The sequence below is a fragment of the Zeus faber genome (genome assembly GCF_960531495.2).
Source record: "Zeus faber genome assembly, chromosome: 17".
In the NCBI taxonomy this organism is placed as follows: domain Eukaryota; kingdom Metazoa; phylum Chordata; class Actinopteri; order Zeiformes; family Zeidae; genus Zeus; species Zeus faber.
This window is the reverse complement of record NC_137204.1, coordinates 10,441,670-10,463,613: the sequence shown is the minus strand read 5'-3', so window position 1 is coordinate 10,463,613 and position 21,944 is coordinate 10,441,670. Positions and strand designations below refer to the sequence as shown.

Here is a 21,944-nt window from a genome sequence, read left to right as displayed (position 1 = left end):
ATAGATCTGTGCCCTGGAAAATTTCTGTTAGTGTTTGTAGGCAAGGCTTCATACGTGATGCTGTTTTGCAACCATATGAAATTCCTTTCGTTGTGACCCGAATCTTGTTCAATGGGGGTTTATGTCGCTCGAAGTAAGATTCAAGAGGTAACCAAGCACACTGGTGAACATACCCTAATATTCAATAAGAGTATTTATTAGGGATGTGAAATTCTGTGTTAATACCAGAGAATGAGTCCACTAGTTAATCGATCACGGATTCTGAAATTATTTGTACTTTTGGACGCAGAAAAAAATGAATTCTACAATGGGTCACCAAATATACTTTGGCGGCCGTTAATATACCTGGCTGGCCCACCCAAGTGAAGTCTCTGTGTGGGGAAAAACTGGATACCCATCCGCCACTGCCATCAGTAAGTGTTATCTTATTTGCTGATAGGCCAATGGCAGTCAACTTGGTGAATATCGGCCGATACGAATGTATGGCCGATGCATTGGTGCGTCCCTAATGTTCTTGTTATGATCTTTATACAGTAGATGTAGAGCACTGGGCTATAAATATCCATCACCCTTGTTGCCAGTAGGGGTGGGTCAAAATGTACTGGAATACTTTACAATACTTAGAAGAAGAATCTTTAATTGTCACACAGCACACCACACTACAACACATGCATGCACACACACGCACGCACATGCTTTGGATGGTGGCCTGCGAAAATAGAAAATAAAATTAGATTAAATTACTTCCTCTTGCGATACGTTATCGATAGACTGATATAGATATTTTTATTAAAACAAGGTGGCCCTCTAAACTAGTGGTGTAACTGTCTGTAGGTGATCTGTGATCCGTACGGATCACCCCCCCACGGTTCAGCACGCATGTGTGCAGTGCGGATCAATGGCAAAATCTATCCACAATAGTGAAATACAGTTTTACTGCCGCTGTCACTTTACTTTTTAAAGTAATAATTCCATAAATTTCGAAGCAGAGTTGCAGTGAAAAGAAGACAGACAAGGCAGATGCGTGATGTGTTTTACTCTGAAGCGCAATGATTGGTTTACGGTACGTCGCGCTGTGTTGCTGCTACTTTACAACAAGTGGTGAATGAGCTGCTCGTCCACCATATTGGAGCGGTCAAGATCCGCTAGTAAACAAATACCATGTGTATTCAGCGATGCAGACTTCTCTACAGAATCGGCTGTAACTCACTTAATTCGGAACCGATTTTCATGAAATCTGGTTTGTTATAAACATGAGAAATTAAACATGATAATGGTTACTTATTGGAATTAAATTCAGGTACTAGGGGCAGATCTAATCATATCTTTCACTACCATGTTTAAAGTTGAAGGTATCACTCCTGCCTCATATTGCTTTCAACTTTAATTTAACAATTGAGTATTGATTCAATATTTTCTGTATTTTAAGATATTATTTAAACATCGGACATCTTTCAGATGTACATTGTTTCATGTCAGTTGTCAAATTCTCTAAAACTGACACCACAATGCAGTGAATGAATACATTATTCCTGCTTTTTGCCCTTTTAGGGGTGTTTTTTCTTCTTCTGTTACACAGATGTCGTGATGTATCATAGATGAATTGTCTTGCAATGTATCGAGTATCACAGAATCGCTGTATCCTGATACCATCGTCATCGTGAGCAACGTATTGTGATCATATTGTATCGTAAGTTACTCTGCGGTTGCCACTCCTAGTTGCCAGTATCCAGTGGTGTAAAATAACAAAGTAAAAATACTTTGTTACTGTACAGAAGTATCTTTTGGGAGCATCTGTGCTTTACTTGAGTTATTATATTTCGACTTTTAAATTTACTTAGCTAAATTAAAATACTAAAAAGCACAAACACTCTCCCCGTATTTAGAGGGATTGGGCTACTTTTTAAGTGTTGAAGCGTTTTTCTTCTTTCTTTTTTTTTTTTTTGTCCGAGGGTTGGGGGGTGGCAGGGTTTGTCATGGAGACCTGGCAACCCTGCCCGTGTTCAGTTTAGTTTTTGTGGCATTGCTACTGCATTAGCACAGGCCTGTCCCAGAGAGCCACAACTAGAGCAGCGTGTTGGAGAGCGACGACCACGGCAATGGCCTCCTGCAGCGGTGATGCTGACCCACTTGCACCTGCACCTATTATTATCTATTATCTCTATCATCTCCATCATCACCCAAATGACATAGAATCATCAAAAATAATGTGCTTTAAAAATCCTTCCTAAATATGACACAAAATTCATAAACTATTAGGTTTGACCATACTGCACCACATTCTTTTATGGTATTAACAGTTATTCACTACAATGAGATTGCGTCCTGACCCTTTTGAAGTCTGTATTCCAAATGTGTCAGTATTATTAAGCCTTCTTAATTGTGTGTGTGTGTGTGTGTGTGTGTGTGTGTGTGTGTGTGTGTGTGTGTGTGTGTGTGTGTGTGTGTGTGTGTGTGTGTGTGTGTGTGTGTGTGTGTGTGTGTGTGTGTGTGTGTGTGTGTGTGTGTGTGTGTGTGTTCACAAAGCCTCAAAATTCAGTATGATCTGGTTCAACACGAGAAATCAACAAATTGCTTAACAAACAGCCTGATAGATTCCGTGCAGTAGGCTAGAGAGTAGTGCAGTAGGCTAGAGCCTTTGCATTTAAATTTAGATTGCTTTTAAATTCTGACATGTGGGCTACCATATAGCGGCGCCTGGGGAGTAAGTGCCTTGCTCAAGGACACATCAGCACGCTATCAGGAGGAACAGGGAATCTAACTGGCAATCTTCCGATTATTAGATGACCCGCTCTACCTCCGGAGCCACTGCCCCCGTAAATCTGCAGTCGGCAAAGTTATTCCCTTTTTTCTTTTCTTCTCGTCAAACAATGTATTTTCTTCATCGTTGTTGCGATATCAAAATGCACAGTGTTGATGTTGAAAAGGTCTGCAAAGTCAGCAAAAATGACATTTGCACTTGCCGGGCCTTCTCACACACTACGTATAAACCAAATTACCTAATCATGTGGTGCCATTCAAACATGTCATGTAAACTAAATAGAATGCCCAGAAAGCGCAGGGCGCTAACGCAAAATGATTTAATCAGTGGTTTGGATGAAAATGTTAAAACAGGAGTTGGTGCGGAAGAGAGGGAACTACGTCTGATTTTAGAATATTAAAATACAAAGCGATGACCTCCCACAACCAAGTGTTCAAATTGTGATGAGCCATGGCGGACATGACAAAAGACATGCTTACAGGAATAAATCTTCAGAAGCGCCTCAAATTCAACGGTAGACAAAAAGTAGATGAATATTTGTCTGAAGGGCTCAAATGAGCAGCTTTGGCACCCCTTCGACTCAGCCAGACTTTGCACAGAGTTTTTCCCAGTATGATATATTCCAGGCATTGTTTATCACATATTCAGTCATTCAATAATTGATTTATAATGTACTGGAGATTTGTAGGGTTGTTTTTCACATTGCCATTCACGTCAATGAAATGTATGTCTAAGAAATGTCAGACCCTGTGGAATCAGAACCGAAACACGTTTGATACATCACTACCAATATTGATCAAGTTGTCTGCCGGAGATTGCATGTAGAGCATTCTGTATCAACATCCAACATTGTTAAGACTACCCACCACATTGACTGGTCAGGAATGACCCCAGTTATTTTTTACTGCCGTTTCACTGGTAGTACTCTATAGTGCTCAGTGAGCAGTAATCGTCGTTTGGATGTCCCGCTGAGCCGCACATTCATTCACTCTGCGAATCACTGGGAAAAATGTAGACTAGATTCAGGGAGTCAAAATATTAATTTTTTCACATATATAGGGCACGGTGTATAGCCTGTAGTGAAACGTTTTTAGGTAATACTCTGCATGGCAGAGTATTACAAATATTAAAAAAAAAGATGAAAAATAAAAATAGGAATAAAAAAATAAAATGTAGAAGCAAGATAAAATAGAAGAATCTATATACAGCATTTAAAATATGCCAACAATCAACCACAGAAACAATGTATATGTCTATGTTTTGTACATAGTGAAATGTTTGCTGTGCAATGTTTGAGAACTGAGAAAATTAATATTGAGGAATACCCGGGAAGACTGTACAGATGTGCGAGATATACCAACAACAAGGCAAGGGAAGTTTACTTATAAGGCACATTTGCTTCACGTAAAACATCAAAAGCATGAAGACATAGTGCAAAGAAACACATTATAAAAGGACATAGAATGCATAAAGTATGAGTGCAGTGCAAGAAAGAAACCTTGTTTTACTCTTTGTTTACAATTATTTTGCTTATTCCCCAAAAAGCGTTGTACCATGTAGGTGATATTCTAGCCCCTAAGAACTGGTCTGGAGATCTTTTTCGTCACCTGTTCCCCAAATAGCATTTAACCTTGTCATGGCTATATCCTAGCCCCGGAGAACTGGTCTGAAGATCGAAGAAGAAGAAGAACAAGAAGAGACAACAGACACTATGTCTGTGTGCAATGTTTGCTGTGCAATGATTGCAAGCTGAGAATAATCAAAAAATATTAAATATCAGCTCCTTTGAGCTTAAGTGATCAAACCTGCAGATATAAAGATCCTATCGTTGCCTAAACCCCCGAAAAGATTAGCCATGAAATGTAGTCAATGTAGTTTAGTCTCCCCGATATACACATCTAGCTTTAGCCTGGAGTTAGACTTTCTCTGTCCATGGATTTGTTGTCAAACGTGATCAAATGCAGGAAGTGCATGAGTTACCTGGAGCCCCTCTGCCATTGACCCAACACAAAGACAAGGGAACGCAAGAAAAGATAAGCAATCCACCCAGACAACACGACAACACATGATCAAAAATGACGGATGCAGTCAAAACAGCAGGTATTGGTGCTGCAATTAATCCCAGGATAGAGGGGAAAATTCACAGGCTGCACATGAAACGGGATTTAAATGAATAAAAACATGCAGGTATATTACATTACCTGATGATATACATGGATATTTGGACAAAGAGCAAGAATTAAAATAAATGACCTACGCTCTGGTAAGTCATTTATTTGCCTCAGCCCTGGGCCCTGGGATGGACACGTACCCATTTTTCAGTACGTCATTGTTAGTTTGCCACAGGCTGTCCAAAACACCTTGATATTGGTTGGCGCAAAACACAAATTCTGTGAATATTTGACACGTAGGGGATTTTGGGCCCGTTGTAACATAAGGAAATGCGCTGTAGAACGAGAAAAACCACACTGTTACCTATGAATCCAGATTTTTGTTCACACCCTTTTTAGGCGCCTTGTATTCAACCCTATATTGGAAGAATATGTCTTTGCTGCACTGTTATTGTGCTTTGTAATGTCTCACCTTTTATTGCTTCACCGTACCATACAGGCCTGCTGTTAAGCTGTTGTTAAATCTTTCGGTGTTGACCTATTGGTCTATCCTCAGACGTGATCGACGTCACCTGATTGAGAAGAATTTGTTGAATTTGACATTTTTGAAATCACTGCAGAGAAGATGAAACACTTCTAAATGTGAGCGCTGTACCCGACTCAGAGTTTTGTCAGTGTAATCGGATCTGGCTGTTCACTGCGAATATTCGGCAACGGGGTGGGCACTGGGAGGAATGGGGCGCGAGCGATCGCTGGTGCCTAGGGTTGGGTACCGACCGACCCAGTATTAAACAGGCCCCCCGGACTAAATTATAAAAGACACCAGTATCGATAAGCTCGGACGTTACTGGTACTGTAAACGGTATTTGGAAAAATAAAGAAAATGTATTTTTCTATTTACTTAGGCTATATAACCCGCTTCTAACTTGCAATAAGATTAAGATATTCATCTAAGAAGCATTTCTGCTTTTATCGGAAGAGACATCTCTCCTCTCTCTCCTGCTCCATCACCGGAATGGAGATATGCACGAGGGCGTTGGGGCCAGCTCCCTCTGCCTGGCTCTAACACACACACACACACACACACACACACACACACACACACACACACACACACACACACACACACACACACACACACACACACACACACACACACACACACACACACACACACACACACGGAGACAAGGGCGCAGAATGCGTCCCCATGCGTAATGCGCAGAAAATAAAGCAGTATTAATCCTGCTCCTTATTTTTTTTTACATCTTCCCTTTAAAAAAAAAAAAAAAAAAAAAAAAAAGAACGGATAAGAGTACCTTTAAAGTACCGGATCAATAAGCAGTATGGGTAAGGGTAGTAGTACCGTTAAAATCGTAACAATGCCCATCCCTACGAGTCGTGCCCCGTTCTTCCGCGCCCCGCCCTTTCGCTCGAAACAAAACGCGCTGCTTTTGGCTTTTCTTATTTGGAGGAGCAGGGCGAGGCGATCAGGGCGCACAGAGAGCCGTGAGTCTGGACGCGGACGGCTCACACTTACAAAAATGTGATTCCCCTTATTTAGAATAACTCACTGAAACGTTATCTCTGTGCATTTTGTAAGCTTCTATCTGTTTTATCCTGTTATTGTTATGCACAATGACTGGGGGGGACATAAAAAAACAAAACGATTGCTCGACTGAAAGAGCGTCAGTCGACTGACGGGTCTCCGACTGACGACCAACTGGTTGATTTTCAGGGGACAGCCCTCGGAAATATGCAGAAGAAATTGAACTGAAGCAGTTGGGATAGTGTCCGCAGTTCACCCCTCAAAGTTCTCGCGCTGTGCAGAATTCCCAAATTCATACACCTGGCCATCGTAATCCCCGGTGTCAGTTCAAATGAAATGGTTGCAATGTTATGACATTTATATACATTGAGAGATCAATTCTGTCTTCTGGACCTCGCTGTTTCTGTGATTTTTGGAGGCCATGGGTTGGCAGGATGATGGTGTACACCGCAGTATGGCAGAATTTTACCAACTGATGGAGAATTGGCTCAGTCTCCGCCGCGCCAGCATTACAACCACCAATTGATGCAGTTTCAGGGATTTCCCTGCCCATCTAACAGAAAGCTTGGCCGCCTTCCTGTGTTTGTCTGGGCCATACACACAGAGGGATGAAACGCAGCCAATGTTTCGGCTGAATTTTCATCGTGCCGACGTCAAGACCCGTCTCTTGTTTCCACTAGTTGGCGCTCTTAAATGCATTCAAACTGGACCTATTGCCGTCAGAGGACAGTTACCATCGTTGTAACCTCACTTTCTGTCTGCCACAAAATACATTTGTGTGCCATTCCCACAGTTTCAATTCTATCAATTACCGTTTTAAAACGCCTAGTCTGTTGTTTGAGCTTGTTTATTCAGATTATTCAACATGGTGGAAATTGGTGTTTGGAAAGGAGAGAATGGAATGTGAAGCATTGATCTCCACATTACTCATGGAATCGGCGTTCACAGCACAAACAAAGGTCTAGCTTTGAGTTGTCGGAACTTCCCATACGTATTACATTTCATAGAATCTGTACAATTAAAAAAAAAAACTCCGGCCAAGAAAAACGAAGCAATGAATGAATTATACAAATGAGAATCACCTTGATTATTCATCTTAGATTGCTTAAATAAGTCCCATTACCAATATGAAACTAAAGCTGAGTAAAAATGGCACCAGCAGAACACTTGAACTGACTCAATTTGTCCCTATGTGAAACAGGTTCTCTCAACATTTTGTATGAATATTCAAAATAGGTGGTCTAGCCATCTCCGCAAGTTTTGTCGTAATCGTCAAATCACAGGCCGATTGATGAACTTAAAATGTCACAGGCTAGGCCCGCTGGAAATAGTTGTGAGGAATGTATAGTGTTTTGAATAATACTTGGTCCCATAGCATGTGTCACAAATTTAATGACATTTTGTCAATCCAATGATCAGATGCACAATTTTGCCATTCATGATGCGTTTGCACACATGCTCATCAGACTGCATATGAAGATAACGTTCGTCCCATGTTAATGGCTAATGGGTCCCTACATGCTTTTAGCCAAAACTGAGAAACTCGTGTAGGGTTGTAGTTTTTTTTAAATTTGCTAACTTATAGAACATATATGCCTGAATATGTGTATCACGTTTTGTCTAAATGTATGCAAAGCTGTAGGAGCAAGCAGTATTTGTCATAGAAGGTAGCCTTTATTGAAGATTTGGCCCTGACTTTTGATTGGACCCACTGGGGGTTGCAGCCATTTTGGAGCCCCAGGCGAGGTCTGAACACAATGCCTTTAAATACACCATGCATTTTCAGGGTTTCCAGCTGGTTTGTATTGGAAAGATTGTTCTTAATTGTCGCCTAAATGTGACACTTCATTATCATAAAAATGCACTAATCGGGTTTCATGTTCGATTTCTGCAACCTTTCATGTATTGGCATTGCAGGTTTAAAAAGAATGATCTTAAACTATCCACATTTGTAAAACTCTACAGTGATCACAAGAGCGGGTATTGCAATACAGTCTTAATTGCACAGATCTTTGTATTGTGCGTTCCATCGTAGTTTCTTCCGTGTTGAAGGCCATTGCTTTGAATCAACACTGTAGCTCACCGCATCGATCGGTCACATCACATTTTATGTTCTGCATGCTACACTATCGAGCGTTTCTAGTAGGAAAAAGTGGCGCTTGTACCAGTAAAGTGAGGACTGCAGGTAGCGGCGGTGACAGAAATGGTGCACTGGGGGCTCACATAAGAGGATGAGGTACGGGTGGGAGGAGGGCAGCCGGCTACACATATGTGAGGAGAGCAAAGAAGATAGTTATGGCTTGACTTGATCGTAAACGGAAACAGACCGTCTTGGTTGCGTTTTCGAACGTCATATTTGAGGGCGCGGTCGCCCTAATTGACGGGCCTCTCATTTGAGAAAGGTACGAAATGTTTCTTCCTTTCCTCTGTCCGTCCAGTGGTTTCGCTCTGCGCCTCAGCACACCGGGTTCAGACCTGGTGACCTGTATCCAGATATAGTTCCAGTTTAGGGTTAGGTTCATATACAGTTGAGACGCTGCTGCTGCTCACGGCTCGCCGCTCAAAATGTGTCTTCTTTGACCACTTGTGATCGGATTTCACTTCCCCACTCAATATGCTAATAACCAAGTTTTTTCCGTAGACCAGCCCAACACATTTGCACTTGTCCGTACAGCTAGTGAAGAGGACCACATTGGTGCATGAATGAGCACCTGCTGACGTAGTTCTAGTGAAGTACTTTAACGCGGCCAGGGACACGTGTGCGTTCAGACAACTCAGCATGTGGCCCCATGCGTCCATGACCACCCCCGAATGTGTACAATGTGTCTTATTTAGGGGCTGTCTACTTGGGATCGGATACCCAGGATGCATTTTAATGCCACATGTGAACAGAACGCGAGGCCCCGCCTCCCGACTTTAGCAAGCTTTGGAACCGTTTCCTGCCAGGACGGCGGCGAGCGTGAATCAAATTCGAAGCTTCAAATCGTCACTTCAATCAATTTTTCCAGATTCAAACGGATTTGTGGAAATTCATATTCGGACGATGTTTTTGGCTAAGCCGAGCTATATAGGAATTATGTGTCGTAACCACATTTTCCTTCAGCCGCATTTTGTGCCTTAATTATGTCCCGTGTGTGATCTCTTCAGTAGGGTTGATTATGTAAGCAATACTTGAGTGTCCTGCTGTTAGACTTTTTTTTTATGGCGGCAGATGATTACACAAAGGTTGGCGGCAATTCAAGTCGATTGATGCTGAAAAATCATGTCAGGATGACGTCAGACAGCAACATTGGGTTATGCTGTAATTTGTCAAGGAGCTCACCCAGTCCCAGATATGCAGGTTAACAAACGTGCATGTGTAACGGTTTGAGCTTTTTGGACGCAGGGGGCAGATGGCCTACATGTTGCACTTTGAGGTAGCGTGGTGCTGCTACATTCTCCCCAGGCCAAGGCTTTGCCCGCTGGCAAAGAGGTGAGATTTTGACAGCAGTGCTGTAAGCAGTCGAGGCGAGAAGGCGTGAGCGGGAGCCATTGGATGAACGACTGAAAAAATCTTCAGGAAAACACGAGCGTCGCCGTCGTAGAAGGACCTGGAAGAGAAATGAGAAGTCTAATGAGAATGTAGTAATAATAATCGAGGCGGAACTATGGTTTGACTGAAAACCTGAAGAGGAACTGGAGATCATTTGCCTGTCAGTAGCTTTTCGTATCCTGCCCTCTCTAATACAACACTCATATTTAGGTCTTAAGCAAATTCCCTGCAGACCTGTTGCAGGAAGGGGCGTTGCAAGACTAAATTACAGGAAACGTCTCTGAGAAGCCGAAGTGATGGGGCCCCGCCATCATGTTAACTGGGACACACCACTAGTTATTTAACATTTTCCCATGCAAATTTTAATTGGCCCCGCTAAGGTACAAATTGCCCACATTTCCCAATAACCAATGCAACAGTTAAACAAGGCTCTCTAACTGCACCATTTTGGTCAGGTTGTTTGTCTCGGATCAGGACTGCATTTGCCGTCTTCCCATTTGGATTATTTCACTAACCACTCATAGTGAACCACACAACCACTAACAACTACCTTCGTCAACCCAAAGTCATTTTTACGTGACGTTACCGAGGTTAACCTTGTTGAAAGACAAAATATTGGGGACGGTGATATGTGGGTGTTGCTGTTGACTAACCCTATCGCTGGGCCTACGTGAGCCAAAATTCTAGGTGATTAGGTGGCTGACCGAGGATGAGACAATTGACAAAATGATTACTTTAACCGGGAAAAGCAAAGTGTGTGTGTGTGTGTGTGTGTGTGTGTGTGTGTGTGTGTGTGTGTGTGTGTGTGTGTGTGTGTGTGTGTGTGTGTGTGTGTGTGTGTGTGTGTGTATTTTTGTATTTGTAGTCTTTAGTCTTTTTTGTATTTTTAGTCTTAAAAAGTATATTTTGGCATTAATAATAACTTGCACAGCTTTAAGGTCACAATACTCAAACATGTTAATTTCAAGTTTATTTGATTAGGCCTCTATCACAGTTAGTCTTTCTAGGCCTGCATTCAAAGGACAGTCTGACCTTTCTGGAATTGTGTAAAACAAAGGGCGACACTGTTGTAGATTGCAAATACCAATAGTTTTGCTGTTTACCTTTTAACCTTTTAAGAAAGTCCACTTTCTACATTTCCATGTGGCTTTGTTGGTTTTCTTTATGTACAGGGCACATTGGGTCTGGTCTCACTTGGATTGAACGGCTTGCTGCGGCATGATTTTTCAGTCAGTTGATTGAGCTCTACGCTTCATTCTCCTTTTGAGTGAAGGAATTTATTTATTTATTTATTTTACCTAAATTGTGGAATAAGAGGACAATTAGTCCTTGTTTGGTCCATTTTAATTGAACCATGGTGCGTTTACCCCGTTAGTCCGGTTCGTTTGGAGAGGTGAGCACGCATTCAAACTCTGGTGCGGACCATGGTGCTCCCGAATAGTCGGGACTCGATCCAGTTCCGAGCGAACCGCGGTTTGTTTGGTTTGCTACATTTGAGAATGTAATCAAACTTAATAGGACCAAATATAGGAAGCAACCTAAAATACAGTGGATTGTGGGGTTGAAAATCGATGTTGACAATTGTGCTTCCACTGTTATTATTTGGTTGGAACACCAAATCATAATAATAAAATCTAGGATCGTAACCGCAGTACGCTGCAGTCGCTTCATTATCGTCTGCGACAAGGTGATTTTGTGAAATTATCCCTCCTCACCACTTCAGTTACAAGGCTTCATATTAGTTAGTTATCAGACAACATAAGTTGAAAACTGATGCGGATTCCACGCACTACCGGAAACTGCAGGTTTTTTTAGGAATGGAAAAACCAGCGCCTTCGCAGACGCATGGACCAGCGGTCATGAGTAAAGATCCCAGACATTGGACAATGGATGTGTGAACGCGGCTACGTCACTGCAAGACTGTCAGTGCGCCTGATCGGTGTTACTGTACCGAGCTGAACAGCCGTCTAAACGTTTTCATTTCCAGTTTTGCACGGAGACTTGGAGAGCTGCTTGTGTTATTGCTTTTCAGTGTTTGTGATTCACGCTGTTACGATGGAAGATGGCAGCGAGTGGGCGCAGCAAAGCGCAAACGGTGATGTCACCGCTGATCGGATGAATCCCCCCCCCCCCCCCGGAAATGTTGTGTCCAATAGATGAACGACCTGTACGACCGAGTGTCATTTGTTCACAAATTTTGGTTGGCTTAACGCAGGGCCGGGTCAACACTGACTGGACCTAGAGAAAAATGCAACAGAGTAGGAACTTGCTCTTGAATCGGACCAAATTTAGCAAACTATAGGTCTGAAAGCGCCCCAAAATCCACTTGGATGACCTTGATCAATAGATGAGAACGACAGCGTTTTGTCATAGCCAAGACCCCCAGATGTTATGGATGTTCTTAAATGGCCATCTTTATCGCTAGTGTCTTAAGTTTAACTTTTGCTCGTCTGTTTACACCTTCATTTGCAATAATCAAAGTCACGTTAAAGTAATTCAAGTCTTTGGCTTCTTGTAGGTGTGTTTTTGTTCATTTTATTTATATTAATTGTCTCGTGTGCTCCGACATAGTATACATATCATTGTAGATTAGTCTACTTTGTTTTCAGTGTGAATTTCCGATGGTACAATCAATACTGGGTATAGTAATACATTATTGATATCGCAGACTGCTGGCCTATTTGACCAATGTAGCCAAGAAGGCCACCTTTTGATCATTTCCTTATTGTTTTATTCTACTTATTTATTCTATTTCACCATTGTTTATAGCTTGAGAATGCTGTGGCGTTGCTCACAAGGGGATTTTGGCTTATTTTTTTCTGTAAGCTAGGGGTGCGAAATAAAATATTCAATACTCAATTGAATAATTAAAGTGCATGATACTGTACCTTCATGTAAATATGATCGTGACTTAAGAAATATGATTAGATCCGCCCCAAGTAACCAAATTGAATTCCAAAAAGAACCAGCCACCTGTTTAATTTCTCACGTTTATAACAAACCAAATTTGAGGAAAGTCGGTTCCGAATTAAGCAAAATATAGTCCATTTTGTAGAGAAGTCTGCATCTCTCAATACACATGGTATTTGTTTACTAGCGCCTCTTGACCGCTCCAATATGGCAGACGGGCAGACGTCTAGCGGCGACATACAGCAGCTCATTGACCACATGTCGTAATGTAGCAGCAACACAGCACAACGTACCGTAAAACACATCACTCACCTGTCTTATCTGTCTTCTTTCCACTGCAGCTCTGCATCCAGCTTTATGCAATTAGGACTTAAAAAAAGTAACGGCGGCAGTTAAACTGTATTTCACTATCATCTACTTTTCATGACACCACTATTGTAAACAGTCTTATGTTTTGCCCCATTTTCATGAATTCCATGCTACAAACTCATCAGCAATTGTGCGTTAGTAGCATATTCTGAGCTTCCAAGTGACTGATCTGCACTAATCCAAATAGTAAAAACAAAAGTGCATTTTCCCTACAAGGAATTTGTCTTGGTGAGGGTTGGTATGGGTTCTGTGCAGACCAAAAAACGGGTGACAAGATCTAAATAATATTGCCAAAAATACAAAACAGAAATAGCAAAATATATATAAAAATATAGAGAATATTCAAAGTTCAATTTTATGAGTAGGATAAATTATCATTGTAGGTATAAGGGATAAATTATTACGATGTACTTACTAAACACTTTGGTATTAAGCTTGAAAGTCACACTACAAGCAGATTTGCGATAGAGGCGCTTTTTGCATACGCTTGCATTACTTCTGTTAAGGTGTGTGTGTGTGTGTGTGTGTGTGTGTGTGTGTGTGTGTGTGTGTGTGTGTGTGTGTGTGCGTGTGCGTGTGCATGTGCGTGCGCCTCTGGTGCAGTGTTAATGGGCCTGTGGAGGGGTTGCTAATTGATTCATTCTCCGAAGTCCTGTTCTCATTAACACCCTCTCCTGGGGTAGCCTGTATCTCTCCACTGGCCTCCAGCACATCTCCCTTCCCTTCCCCACAGTCTGAAATGATCAGGGGACAGGTGGCGGAGAGCGAGCGAGGGGGGGGGGGGGACAGTCCCAAACTAGGGCTGGGATCACGGACAGAAGGTGGAAGGGGTGACGACTGAAACCTCAGCGGGGAACTGATGGGATTGTACAAGATCGACTTTATACGATTTTAACGGTGGCAAATTTATATATATATATATATATATATATATATATATATATATATATATATATATATATATTTTTTTTTTTTTTTCAGCATTCGCAGTGTGATGCAGAAATACCTCGAGGAGAGAGATGAGCTGACGTTCGACAAAATCTTCAACCAGAAGATCGGTAAGTTTTTTTTATTTATTTTTTTTGTCTTTCCCCCCGATTAAATGGAAAAAATAAAGACTCAGCGGGACCAGAGGTTTGTCCTGAGTTTAATACAGAAATTCATTCAAGGAGAAGAAAAAAGTCCTAACATACTCAAAAAGAACATGTCGGAGCGAAGCCCAATCCCCGTGAAGCCCAATCTCAACGACTGAACTAGTAGCAAAGTCCTTTTAAAATATCCAAACCAAAATGGAATATTAATGGTTTATTTGATGTTCAATTGCTGTTAACTTTTGAATGTCTTAAAATAAGCGTCGCCTTTGAAATAACCGATGCTGTCTGCCAGTCAATTCCTGTTAGTTTTCCTAATAATACAACACCCCAGCATCAAAAAAAAGCAGGGAACATGGAAATGTCTAGATATAAATGAATAAAGATTCAAATTGGCCGTTGTCAAAAGATGTACAGTAGACGTACTAGGAGTCTTTAAGTGTGAGTGGTGTTGGTGAACGTGTGATGATTGAAGTTGAGGTGTGGTTTGGGTTTAGACGCCGCCGCCATCTACACAAGATGGGTGGGGGTTTGGCTTTTGGATTAGTCATCTCTCAAAACATATCATCTGGGGAGGAAGAAAAGCAACTTATGGTTATGAAAAGTAGAGCCATTATTCTTTTTATTTCGGTCCTCAGGTCAGGTTGTTTTGGTTGAGTGTCTTGTCCCGATTGGTCAAACCTTGATAGATAGATGGATAGATACGTTCACATTCATCCCCGAAGGGAAATTGCAATTGTCTCAGCACAGTTAACTGAAGACAATACAAATATGGCAATATGCACTAAACACAATGATTCAAAAAAATCAGCTCTAACCTGAAAATAACAGAAAAACAATAAAAATATGAAAATTAAGAAGGCCCTTAAAGAATAAATCTTATCTATCGCCGGGTTATTGCTGTGACTGAGCTGCTTTGTGGGGTTTTTTTTGTTGTTTTTTTTTTGTTTTTTTTTGTGCAGCGTGAGGGTGGCGAAACGATGGTTCGCTGTTTTCGGGTTCTGTTTCCTGTTTCCTATTTTTGCTTTGCAGTGTCGCCGCCGCCGCCATCGCTCCTTTTTCGTCATTTTTTTCATTCCGAGCAGACAGCCGGTGAGCCAGTAGGCTTGCTGGCGCCCAGGGGACCACACTATAGCCCTGCAGGCTTTCCACTAGGTTTACTTACTGTTCTGCGTGTCAGCGTCCCCCACCGCCCCCACCCCATCCCTCCCCCTGTGAGAATAAGCTGCAGTAATTCTCCCTCCGCCCCTGATCTCTTTGTCTCGCTGTGTCTTCCTTCCTCCTATCTGAAGATCTCTCCTGCGCGTGTGCCCACTGTACGTTCGTGGAAATGAACGGCTTCAAGTGAAAATTCTCTGCTGGAAAATCTCGTTGATATGTTAGTAATAATAGTCTTCTGAGACTTGTTAAGTTTGTTTTATGGTTAATAGTTAGGTTTATTGTACATTTCCAATGTTTTCTTGTTTATTTTTGGTGCTTATTTTATAGTTTAGTCATTCTGTCTGTCCGCGGTCTGTCGGTCGGTCAGTCCGTCTATCTATCTGTCTGCCTATCAGTCTGTCTATCGGTTTAGATTTTAGGTTTATTTTTCTTGTTTATTGTCTAGTGTTGTCTATATACCGATCTACTGATCTGTCTACCTATCTATCTGCATTGAAGCTAGGGCTCGGCAATAACACAATCTTGATCATTTTTAGATAAGATCTTCCACGATAACAATGATGAATTTATGAGATTTATTTTCAATACAGAGTCTGTTTTCCTCTACCTCCAAAGACACAACATGCAAAGCCAAATCTACAGCAGAGAAACAAACATGTTTAGTTGAACTAAAGGGCACTTCTCCAGGGTTTTCCACGTCTGAATCCCATTGAGGGTCGTCGCGCCGATCGGTTATGTACATATTATGTTACACATGTTGTTATCAAACAGGAAGTCTGATCAGTGTTGGGGTCCAGGTGCGCCGGGGCTTCCTCCGAACCCTCCCTGGCCGCGGCGCTCTCGGGCCGGTGCAGCGCGCACCGAGGATGAGACCCTCCGGAACTGACGCGGCGCGTCTCCCTCAAACACCAACTTGAACTCGAACTCGCCCTCCCCCCAACCCGAGCCCGGCGCGGGCTCGGGGGGGCGCGATTTAAAGAAAGAATCGGTTGCGGTTTTCTGTGACGTCTGGTCCGTCGGTGTCAGGTCCCGCGTAACCACAGAGCGCGGATTCTGGAACTTTTGGGGCTGTTCTCAGACGACGATGATGATGATGATATATTTGAATGCATATAATATATGTATGTATTATTTATTTTATTGAGAGAATATACTTTAAATTGTAAATAAACACTGTAAATTGTGCATTATTATTAAATATATAATGTGAGAATTATTGACTTTGATCAATATAAAAAAAATATAGTGATAACATTTGTGGCTATATGGTCCAGCTCTGATTGAAGCCCAATCTCTACTTCAAAAATAAGTATGTATCTAGTTTATTGTATAAAGCCAAAGCGGGTTCTGGCCTCTCCTGCCTGTCCTGGTTTCTTCTCTCTCTCTGTCTTCTTTTTCTTGGGCTGGCCAGTATCCCCCTGTTGCCCTCGGTCATTAGTCCAGCTCTCAGGTCTCATTAGCGAGTCCTCTAGAACAGGGCTATCATCAGGCCAGTTAATGTGTGTTTGCTCCTGGGCCGTTTTCACTCCAGGTTCTCGACAAAAGCAGCCTTCCCTCAGCCTTGACGGGAGGAAAATCTCGCCCGCTCCGTCATTTTAAAGGAAGGTCGACCGATACGTGTGATGTCCCAAGGGGAACGACCCAATCACTAGGAAAACCCAAGTATCCTATACCGACATAAAATAGAGCGAGCTTGACTTTTACGTCACACGGCTGAAAGTCTTGACGTAGAATTTGGAAGCGTATGAAGTTAGGGAGTAAAATCATGGTCTACTTTAGGACAATGTTAAATCATCTGTAAAGAACATATTGATGCTTCTAGAACCTGTTCTTTTAACTAGTCGCTGCTAGGTGAGGGTTATTTGAGGGTGAGGTTGTTAACCTTTTTAAAATGTATATTCGCTTGTTTAGAAATTGACTTAGTGCAATGACGATCAAACTACTTACAGTAAGTTTGAGGAATTTGGCCTTGAACACAATCAGGTGGCCTTGTCAGCTGCTTAGAAGTAGGCGCTAACCGGACAAGGACAATCAGCGTACACGGAGACAGCAATGTCGAGCAAGCCATTATCCTCCTAGGAGGTTCGGTGGGAAAGAACTGACGCAAGTACAATTATTCTTTGCACCAATTTGTTCACGTCAGTGTTCCCTCTAAAGCGCACGGCCGAGTAGACCAGCTGAATAGAAGGAGTCCATAAACTGGTTCTATTTGTTTGGCAACATTCTATCCGTAAGCACATCCTATTGAATCCCAAAGTATGTAACGCTCACTGGCTTATATAGCTTTGTTGGAAATCACTTTTTCTAATCATCAAAATTTCCAATTTTAGTTTCAAAACTTTCTCTCTCCAGCGGGCCAGATATATTATAGGCTGAGCGTTCTCTAAAAGCAAGCTTGAAAAAAAGCGGGCTTTCTGGGAACTAGAAACACTGGATTTAATGCTTGACTGAGTAGAAGTTCAAAGCACTTTTGAAATGCCGCACTAAATGGCCACAGAGCAATCTGCCAAAAAAGCGCATGGATATAAAGTTCAGTGGAGAACATCAGGAACGATATGGACATTTGTTGAGATGGTTGAAAAAGTAGCAGTTTACCCAGTGAATGATTGGGCTATTTCAGGCACTTTACGAGGGCCTTGTGCATGCTACTGTATTCCAGTCGCAGAATCAAAATAACTAGTTCACTTGTGACCATCGTGGGCTGTCTGCCTCCAAAATGATAACCAAACAGATTGAAGCTTGTTCCTCCCGAGCAATTCACATGTATTTTTGATGATATTCTATGATTTTAATGCAAACGTAAGTACTATAAAAACCTCACTTTGTATTGTGCACGGCGTGTGTGCATGCGAGTGCGTAGATGATGAACAACCGCAGCTGCCTGAGCTTTGCGCTGCACTGCCTTTTTGCTTCATTTCGTAAAGAGAAGTTTGGGAAAAACTGCTTCAATGCAAAAAAACCTCCACCCACCTGGAATACAGAGTGATATCAATAAAACTCTCCCTCTGTATTCTGACCAATTAGGCTCATCCAAATGCATGAAATGCCAAGTGACCATAGCATGCACCAATATGCTAAAAACACACTGGTACAACTATCTTTGATTCATCAGACACACAGTTTGGAAGAGTACTGATTTTGGTTCATATTTAGCTTCTTTTGAATAACCCTTTTGAAAGTTTCCAAATTGACCTCCTGCGATCACCCCGTTCCGCTTTTTAATGTGTTTAAAGACAAAATTGGGATCTGGGGTTGAGATCTTTAATTTTTAATTTTTTTTTTTTTTTTGAAAAAAAAAAAACTTTTTGTTGTTGTTTTGAATTAAGAAGAAATAAAGAAAAACAATATGTAGGACTCAAAGACGTTGGTAATTATTGATTCAGTGACATGAAAAGTGTGTCAAACAACATTTTCAAACGACGTTGTCATATCATTCTCCTGGAAGCCAGCCCTGCTTCCAAGGCCGCAGGGGACAGTCAGCCTCAGTTCAGCCCTGGCTGGTACAACCTGAGCACCTGCTCACTGCTTTGTTAAATATAGCCTGTTTTGCACCTTCCATAGAGCAGCTATCTCAAGAAGGCAGGGAAGTGGCCTCGTCTTAACAGCGGCATACTAACATGCTTGTAAATTAACTTAGACTCGCAAATGGTTAAGAGGAGCGTTGACTCTGAAACGACAGCTTTATCAAGCATCAAGGCTCTCACTCGATGATCTATAAGACTTGCCTGCACTGACGATTAAACCGAACTGCAGGAAGTTTTGTTTCTTGTGTCATTGCGGCCCATTTTGATATTCGCGAACGGTAACTTGGAGTCGGTCCCTGTTTATTTGGAGCCGCTTAAGCCCGGCTTTAAGTCAGCGTTTTAACTCATCCCCGAGGTATTGGGATCGGGTTGAGTTCAGAGTTCTGAGCAGGCCGATCCAATTCCTCCACAGCGACCGAGCAATTTCTCGATAGACCTGACGCTGTGCACAGGGTCTATCGTCATAACTGAAACAGGAAATGATCTGTCGCAAAGACTCCCTTACTGCCCATGGAGAATGTGTTTTTAATTTACTCCTTCACTACACGGAGTTGGCGGGAAGCCTATATTCCCGGATTGTACGTCCTTTAAGGACGAGTGCATAGAAATGGATCAATTCCAGGCTCTATGCTCCAACTGTGTAGTGTCCAGATTAATGCAGAGTTAATTTCCCCTGTGCCTTTGACCTACTCAATAGCCTTTTTTTTTTATGTTGTCTTGACTTTGTTGTTCTATAAGATTTAGGCTTGTGTATATTGAAGCAGAATACCAATTCTCAGATTCATTTATTTACAGTTATTTAATTTATCTGCACTTTTTTTCGACTCTTCCCCCTTGTCCATTGTCTGTTACTTATACACTGTTACTGGATTACACGATTTCCTTTTTTTTTTTTTGTTGTTTTTTTTCTCTCTAAATGTCACAGTTCACACTGCATTAAAAAGCTGAATCATCAAATCAGGCGCAGCTGTACATAAACATGTGACGTAAAGTACGACGACTCAAAAAGCAAAAGCTGTGTAAGGGGCTGCGTAGCCACAGACCAGTCAGAGTGCCCATGCTGACCCCTGTCCACCGCCGAAAGCACCTACAATGGGCACGTGAGCGTCAGAACTGGACCATGGAGTGATGGAAGAAGGTGGTCTGGTCTGGTGAATCACGTTTTCTTTTACATCATGTGGATGGCCGGGTGCGTGTGCATCGTTTACCCGGGGAAGAGATGGCACCAGGATGCATTATGGGAAGAAGTCAAGCCGGCAGAGGCAGTGTGATGCTCTGGGCAATATTTTGCTAGAAACCTTGGGTCCTGGCATTCATGTGGATGTTACTTTGACACGTACCACCTTCCTAAATATTGTTGCAGATCAAGTTCACACCTTCATGGTAACATTATTCCCTGATGGCAGTGGCCTCTTACAACAGGATAATGCGTTCAGGAATGGTTTGAGGAACATGACAAAGTGTTCAAGGTGTTGACCCCCCCCAGATCTTAATCCGATCGAGCGTCTGTGGGATGTGCTTGTACAACAAGTCCGATCCATGGGGGCCCCACCTCCCAACTTATGCTGTGAACACACTCCACATCTTTCAAAGTCGTCAGATCACACTAGACAATTCACACCACAAAGTCTTTCTGTCTTAGGATCGGGAATCTTGAAGTCGCTGTGGTTTCACACTACATGACTGATCGGCGACAGGGGGTCACACATTACAAGATCTTACAACAGGAGGAATCCCTGACGAGTGTGTCAGGTCTCCAAACTATGTTAAGTCACGAAAACACACACGCACGCACGCACGCACGAAGTGACACCGGAAATGACGAGATGCCATGCGTGGCACAGGATTATCTATTTTTCATTCGATTCTTGATCACTGTAGAAAAACGAATAAAAGCAGAATTTCTAGAAGAAAATATAAAAATATAAAATATATATTTGTGTGTTTCTGTCTGCTGTATCTACTGGATCCCAACACAACCAGATATTAAACCTGCTCGATAATTTGCCGGCGGTGGCAAGCGCTCGGATCACGTTGTGAGCCGTTCACACCACACGCTCGCCACTCAGGGGAGCGGCCTATGATTTTCCTCCGATCCGGGGCTTTGTTCGGCGATCTCCAAAAACCTGTCGGCGAGCGGAAAATCAGCCCAGAATCACGTAGTCTGACCTGTCTCAACTACCAAAGCATCAATCACGGTGAAATATGGTGGCTGAAAAATGCGTCGAACCAAATAAAACCTCGAGTTACTTTTCGACAACTTTTCAGCCACAAAAATGTTCAGCGGGTTAGTTTCACAACGTTGCAAGCATATCTTATGACATAAATATACGATACTGTCTAATACTTTATTATAAATTCCTTATTTAAGGGATAACACTTATGCATTTTTTTAAAAATGTGTTTTTCTTAATGCTGGCCTAGTACTCATTCATATTTTGCTTTTGTTGCCTGTTTTGTCTTCCAAGGCAATTGAACAATGGTCGCTTTTTATCGCCCCTATTTTTCATTCTATTAACCTTAGTTCAAAACTTTTGAAGCGTCTTTTGCCCGTGCTCCTCACTTTTGGGCGATAATTATTTTCTTGCTTTTCTGAAGGTCTTCTCGTCCCCCACCCTTTCTCTCACTCTTGGCATTCTCTCCCACCATCTGTCAGACTTCTGGAATGGATGATGGAGAGTTGTGTTGTTGCTAGGCAACTGCCGTTGCCACGGAAACCTGACCAGAACGGCTGTTTGTTGTCGACGGGGAGAAATGAAATTGATTAAAGAAAGAATAAAATAGGTGATGAAGAGGGGGGGAGGGCACACTAAAAAGATAGATAAACTTCATACCCAGAACCCGCATCTCTCCTTATCGTGCGTTTACACGTCGACACCTCGTTTGAAACCGTCGTTATGGTCATTATTCCTTCATCTTTGTTTTCTCTCCCGGTC

General features: G+C 42.2%; 1 protein-coding gene across 1 annotated transcript in view; it reads left to right on the top strand.

The window, feature by feature from the left end:
* The window catches only part of grk3 (G protein-coupled receptor kinase 3), a gene marked incomplete at both ends in the record, with an annotated part of 40,730 nt that overhangs the window by 858 nt on the left and 17,928 nt on the right, over window positions 1-21,944 (top strand). The window contains one exon of the mRNA XM_080017319.1: window positions 14,214-14,290. Coding sequence (XP_079873445.1) covers window positions 14,214-14,290 — 77 coding nt within the window. The remainder of the gene's footprint in view (window positions 1-14,213; window positions 14,291-21,944) is intronic.